The 6,997-nt window shown below is 50.5% G+C and overlaps 1 protein-coding gene across 1 annotated transcript; it reads left to right on the top strand.

Annotated features, from left to right (window-relative positions):
• The first annotated feature begins 1,321 nt into the window (after window positions 1–1,321).
• On the top strand, window positions 1,322–4,156 carry LOC123039236 (RNA-binding protein L). The gene is made up of 8 exons (XM_044462485.1): window positions 1,322–1,571; window positions 2,179–2,208; window positions 2,307–2,309; window positions 2,392–2,441; window positions 2,519–2,646; window positions 3,109–3,205; window positions 3,379–3,528; window positions 3,633–4,156. The coding sequence occupies exons 1-8, from the start codon at window positions 1,322–1,324 to the stop codon at window positions 3,633–3,635; spliced, it is 711 nt and encodes a 236-aa protein (XP_044318420.1). The 3' UTR covers window positions 3,636–4,156.
• The last annotated feature ends 2,841 nt before the right edge of the window (window positions 4,157–6,997 follow it).

Here is a 6,997-nt window from a genome sequence, read left to right as displayed (position 1 = left end):
TCTACGAGGCCGAGTACCCGGCCCCGCGGGTGCCCGGGTCATGGAGGATCAGCGCTGGCGGCGTGCCGGTGCCACTACCACCCACCGGGGCGGCGCGCCGTGCGGAGATCGCACGCATCTGCGCGTCCCTGCCGCGGGCGACGAGGAAAGGCCCGCGGTACACCCCCGACAGCCCGCTCTGGGAGCCCTATTTCCGCCGTCGACACGCCGAGCAGCTCGAGGCGACGAACGACGTCGTGCCCTCCGGCAGGCTCAACTCCGAGGGGCGATGCCGGTGGTGGGGCGTATCCGGCCGCACGTTCGAGGCCGTCCTCGAGTACATCGAGGGCCGCAACACACCGCGCCTCGAGTACCCCGCTCCCTCGACCTTCTCACACCACCGTGGGAGCTCCTGGACGCCGAGGCGTATGGAGCGGCCCGACGCCTCCTCCTCCTCGTTCGTCCGCTCGTCGGGCTCTCCCTGCCTCCGCCCTGTCAAGCTGGAGCCCCAGGACACGCCAGTCAGCGCGCGCACCCGCAGCTCCTCCGACGTCCGCATCGGCGACTCTACCCCCTATCCGGCCGCTTCGTCCTCGTCGAGCCCAAGCCGGAACCCAGCCTCCCCGCGGAGTACGAGGAGATAGCCCGGCGCGGCTTCTCCGACGAGGACGCTCTGTAGTGGGCGCGGGACGACTACCTCCGCGACGAGATGGTCTGGCAGCGCCGGGCCCTGGAGGATATCGAAGCCCGCAAGCGCGGGCGCGAGGACGAGCACGACGTCATCATCCTCGACAGCGACGACGAGGAGGACGCCCCCGGACCGTCCAACCCGCCCCGCCAACCGGGGGAGGGATGCAGCAGGGACGGTGACGACTACACGCGGTTCTACAGCCTCCTCGGCATGTAGAACTGCGAGGGCGGGCAGCGGGCGGCGGGGAGCGGCGAGGCAAACGGCGAGGAGCGGCGATGGAGACGGTGAGTGGCGGCCCCTAGTAGTTTTTTCTTTTTTTTGTAAAATATGTTTAAGTTTGAACGAACTCGTCGAAATTTGCAATGAATTTGCGCCGTGTTTGTGCTGTGTTTAAAATTTTCAAAATAACATGGACGCCGCGACTGGAGAGTATCACGCCCCCCGACGCGCAGGTTAGCGCCGGTGCGCCCCGGGGGGATTTTTAGCCCCTCCTGGGGGGCCAACGGCTCGAGATGCTCTTAAACCCCAACTTTTAGCAAACCCTCTCCTTGTCCTTGCTTTTGGTCCGCTTTCTCCTTCCCCTCTTCCTCCTCTCGCATTCCAGTAGAATCGTCTCGGTTGCTAGGGTTTGGTCCTACCCTTCCTGGCACGATGGCGCATCCGCCCCCGCGGAACTGGGCCATGGCGCCGCCGTACCACTACCACGGGACGTCGCAGCAGGAGCAGGCGGCGCCAGCCGCGGAGGACGAGAGCGGAGCCGGGTCCGGAGGGCAGGAGGCAGAGTCGAGGTCACTCCGGATCCGCGAACTTTTCCCCTGGATGGACGAGGACTACCTGCGCAGCTGCTTCACCCGCTCGCCGGAGCGGAGCCGGGTCTGGATGGTTTGCGATTATTGTTTTTGTAGCTACCGAACTGTGAGTTTGATTTCTGGCTTTCTATGTGTCCTTAACATTGCAAATATCTTTTTACGGGTTTGTTTTCGGCATGTTGCAATTCGTAAAGCTTCCACACCTGCATATGTTATTCCCCAGATGGTCTCTTCTTGCATCACTGACTAGTAAATATTAGCAGCATGGCTTCAATGGAGTACAGTAATTCTTAATCATCCATGTTGTGATGGCATTAAAGTTAGTTCGCCAGTAAGCATATTTATTATCCTGGTGCAGGCTGCCATGCTATCCCAGTAGGGCTTGTGTGTCACTTTGGCTGTGCGAATGGAGCCTCCCCTCTTCCAGCCCTTGTATTATGCTCTTACTTTTTCCATGGACTGGTCCAGCCTCTATCGCAATATGAATTGCTGGGTACCAGTTCATATAGCTCTGTCGCATTGTTGCCAGTGAGGGATGCACTGATGCATTTCAAGTTGCATGATACACACATTGTTTCACTTGCAAGAGTTTTGAATCAGTCGCATCAGGCCTATTGTCGGCTATCGCAGAACATTTGTTGATTATCTTAATGCTGGATTTGGTGCTTTGTTTTTTTTGAAAATTCCATGCTTTAACAGTATCTACAGATGTGAAACGTATTGTGCTGGGTATACATCCTATAACGTTGGAACATTTTAGTGCATTAATTCTTGACTAGTGCTGAGCTAATTCTAATCTACTGATGGATCCGAAATTCGCAATACAGCAAGTAATTTTTGTATCAGCTACACCGCACAATTTTCATTAATGTCAGAGTCAATAGTTTCTAACAATACATTCCATTTCTGCAGATTTTCGTACACAAGGGACATATTCTGATTCTAACCAGAACAATAGCAGAGTGAGTGCATGGTTTTACCTTTTAAAAGGAGTCACATGTATGGTCAATTGATCACAGAATTTTTTCATGGCTTACAGCTTTTTGTTGGTCAACTTGATTCATGTGTGACTGATGAGGATCTAGATAAAGCCTTCAGTCCTTTTGGAGAGCTTACTGTCAAGGTAATAGAGGGGAAGAACTATGGCTTCGTCACATATTCGAGCAGGTATCTGGTTTAGTCATAATAAATGGTTTGACAAATGCCATGTGATTACATATGCTAAAAGAACATGGGAATAGGCAGATCTACCTGAAAAATACAAGTTAAATTATACCATATAGTAGTCATATATTAGCCTAGTTAGTTAACTGCCCAAGGCCCTCTTTTAACCTATTTGTTGTACCTATTATGTTGTCGAGACCATAACCATAACTATTTATATTGCAATTTCGACAATTCTGAAATATGCTAGATTGGTGATGTTTATGGTGACGGTTGAGTATGGTAAATACTATGTCCCTGATGGTAAATTCTGGTTGAGAACTCCAGCCATATAGGATAGGTGTGTGCAGGAATATGAAAACACAGATGCATCATGCAAATCTTTAATTTGTCTGCCATACCCTCTCCACTGTACCGCGGTTCTTCCCAGGAATAGACTGAATTGTGACTTTTATGTGTTTGCAGGGCATCAGCTGTGGAGGCCATGACAATTCTAAATGGAAGCCAGCTGGGAGATAATATCATAACAGTTAACTGGGCTCGTCCTACTCCTAAGAAGCAGGTAGTCTTTGTCTGTTGTTTGCCTTCTACTCCCTCTGTAAAGAAATGTAAGATCTAGTGATCTAAACGATCTTATATTTCTTTACAGAGGGAGTACTTTCTAGTTATTTTATGACCAGATCACTTTTGAGTTTTTTGTTGACAAGCATACTCTTCAATCACAAATATGAGCAGGATCAATGGAATGGTGTGGACTATGGACACCCCCAAAGCTCTGGTCCTGGCTATGGTTGCTGTCCCGAGGATCCTAACATTCTTGGTTACACAGGCCATCCTGGATATGCATATCACCAACAGCAGCAGCCACAGCAGACCTCAGTACAGGTAGGTTCCATTTCTGATTAGGACCAGGGAGAGCCTTTTTTTTTGTTTCATACTCTTTTTTTGTAAATACCTAGCTACGATAAATGAATTATTTGTTTGTGCAGTGAGGACGCCAGAGCAGGAAACGTCTCAGTCGCAGGGTGCTGCGGGATTCTTGTGACATACAACTCAGGAGGACTTTTGCTGGAAATAACCGTATTAGTTACTCAAGATGCCTGGAACGACATTTTTTGCGGCAAGTTTATTTCTCTGGGAAATAGTTGTCCGTGTTGCTGCTGTGTTTCTCATTTTGTTGTGCACCATCACACAAATTCCCTGAGATGCCTGGAACAACTTTTTTGGAGGAGAGAATTTTCGGGAATATCTGTCTGTGTTTCTCCCTTTGTTGTGCACTGTCACGTGATGCCTGGAACAACAGTTTTGGTGGAGAGATTAATTCTTTTGGAAATAGCTGTTTGTTTTGCTTCCATGTCTCCTTTAATTGCGCACCCAGAGATGTGCCCAAGTTCCCTGAGATGGGTGGAATATAAGGTTTTGGTGAAAAAAACAGAGATAAGCCGTTTTGTAGCTTTGGTCGAAGAGTTGTGTTGCCTGTAGTATCATAAAAAAACGAGTTATGTTGCCTGAAGTTTGCTATCAGCTTATTACTATGGCATGCCACAAGGTTTACAGAATACAGATGCACACTTTAACACCTGTTAACCATCCATTGTGGTGAAACTGAGGCTTGTGATCTGTTATGCTGAATCGCTCCACCTGTGCTATTGTATAGAATCACTGTGTGCATCTGTATGCTGTAAAAACTTGTGTCAAACTAACACTTTGAGATAGTTTTGACTTTCCAATAAAATTGGAAGTACTCTTTCAAAAACGAAAGAGAGTATGTGTCACACACACACACACATAATACCCCCCTCCCCCTCTTTGTTGGAGCTGAATCACTCAGCCCCCGCGCGCTCTCTCTCTCCCTCCCTCTCCTCTCTCTGCGTTGTTTCTGACGACATACACAAGTACACAGGCTGTTTTGGTGACTTGCTGGCTCATACAGCCAAAGCCATTTCTCTTGTTGATGAACTACAAGCTTATCTTACAAAGATGACATACCACATGCATATTTATAGGCTAAACCGACCTAGACCTCCAAGGCTCCAAACCGACCTGAACAATACAGCTCAGGAGCAGCTAGCTATACTACTCTACTACCAGTACAAACAACTCATTTACTGTTGTGATTTATAGCTTTAGCAGCTGACAGAACACGTAAAAGCCGAATTGACTACAGGCTGACTGCATATTTTTACGAGCTAAGTGTTGATCTGAACCTATTGTCTAATTTGATGGATCTCACCTCTCCAGCAAGCATGCAAAAAAGGGGGAAAACAAATATTTCTGGAAGAACCCACTCACTCGATCCATTCACTCTCCTCCTAGTATATACACTTTACAATTACATCCAAGCCTTTCTCACTTTTCCGTTTTATACCTAACTCCCTACAACACTCCCCCTCAAGATGGGGCTCCTACAATACTCCCTATACACTTTACAACAAAGGATGTCTAGGAGCCCCATCTTGTCACACAACTTCGAGAAGGATACACCACTCACACCCTTTGTTAATACATCAGCAAGCTGATCTCCAGTTTTAACAAATCCTACTTGAAGTACTCCCTCATCAAGTTTCTCCTTAAATTTTTTTTTAGAAAAGGAGGATGACCCCCGGCCTCTGCATCTGGGAGATGCATACGGCCACTTTATTGATTATTCTCGATAACCATACAAAGTATTACAACAATGTGTCTGAATCCACCATCTTGGCAACATGTGCCGCTACTCCTATCCAATATGATGAGGGGGTGCTAGCTGGGCCACTACCCAAACCACTCACCTAAGCCTAACATCAAAGCCGGAAGCCGAAACTCATTCGGTAACCCCAGCCGAGCCACATACTGGGTCTGGGGCGCAATCCGGTCAGACGCACTCGTGTGTCGTCGCCACCATCTTCCACAGGTCCGTCTTCAGATCAAATTGAGGTTTCTACCTTGTTTGGCCAGTCTGCCATCGACGTCCCCATGACGCCAGACAGCTTCCTCCTCCTGCACGAGTCCATCTCCGCGCATCAGACGCCGAGTCTCCACAGCACCATGCCGCCGAGATCCGCCATCATCAATGTGAAAGATGAAGCACCGCTCCACCAACGTCGCCGTCCTCTAGTCCCTCGAGCCCGTGTGCACCTCCAAGAATGACGCCCCCAGGGGGGAAGACGACACCAGAGAGCCGCCGCCATCCGATCTACTGATCTAGGGTTTCCCCCGGAGGTAGCAGAGAGTGGCCTTGAACAGCTCCACGACGATGCCTTTAGGAAGGGAACGACGCAGACAGCGTCGCCATCGCCGGCCTTGGCAATAGCCAATAGCAGGTTTTCACCCGGATCTGATCGAAGACCTCCATCTCTCGTGCACGGGTCGCCGCCATCCTTGCCGGGATCTGGCAGACCCCGCAAGCCAGATCTCAGTAGGGAGGAGCCCCCCCCCCCACCGAGACCCGCCGGCCAAGCAGGGGAGGCCGAGGCCGCGCCCACAGGACATGCACGCGCCGCCGCCCCGGAGCAGCCCCGCACGCCAAGAGGCAAGAACCACCACCATGACTCCCGCCGCACCGCCGCCAGGAGCTCGACCACTCCGCAGCACGCCGTGCCGCCGCACCCGTCAACCAGTCCGGCGCCCAGGCCCGGCGGATCTGGCCCGCGCCTGACCACCCGCGCGAGGGGACGAAGGAGGCCCCACTGCCGCCTGCGCAGACCGGGCTTCGCCCGGCCACGCCCTCCAGCGGCGGCGAGGGGGAGTAGGGAGGGAGAGGGGGCCGAGCGGAGGAGATCGGGGCGCCCTCCCCGGCCGCCTCCTTAATAAAATGCCTATCAATTTCAACATGTTTTGTTCTATCATGATGAACCAGATTGTTAACAATGTTGACTACGACCTGATTATCACAATGAAGTCTAAGTGGCCCTCCTTTAAAGAGCCGAAGTTTGGTTAATAATAATTGAAGCCACAACAACTCACATAGCCCTGAAGCCATGGATCGCAGCTCTGCTTCTGTCGTGGACCTGGCAACAACACTTTGCTTCTTACTCCTCCAACTAACCAAATTTCCTCCTACAAAGATGCAATAACCAGAAGTGGATCTCCTATCATCCAAGCACCCAGCCAAATCAGTGTTTGTATATCCCTCAACTTCTAGATCCCCATGGTTTGAAAGGAGAATTCCTTTTCCAGGACAACCTTTGAGGTACCGCAAGATTCTATTTACTGCATCTAGACGACTTGACCGAGGAGCATGCATATATCTATTCACCAGGCTTACTGCATATGCAATGTCTGGTCTAGTATGAGATAGATAAATTAAACGCCCCCAAGTCTCTGATATCTCCCCTATCAACAGGTTCTCCTGAGTTGGCTGTAATACGAAGGT

Source organism: Triticum aestivum, chromosome 2B (genome assembly GCF_018294505.1).
Source record: "Triticum aestivum cultivar Chinese Spring chromosome 2B, IWGSC CS RefSeq v2.1, whole genome shotgun sequence".
NCBI classification, from domain to species: domain Eukaryota; kingdom Viridiplantae; phylum Streptophyta; class Magnoliopsida; order Poales; family Poaceae; genus Triticum; species Triticum aestivum.
This window is presented reverse-complemented; position numbering and strand designations above follow the sequence as displayed.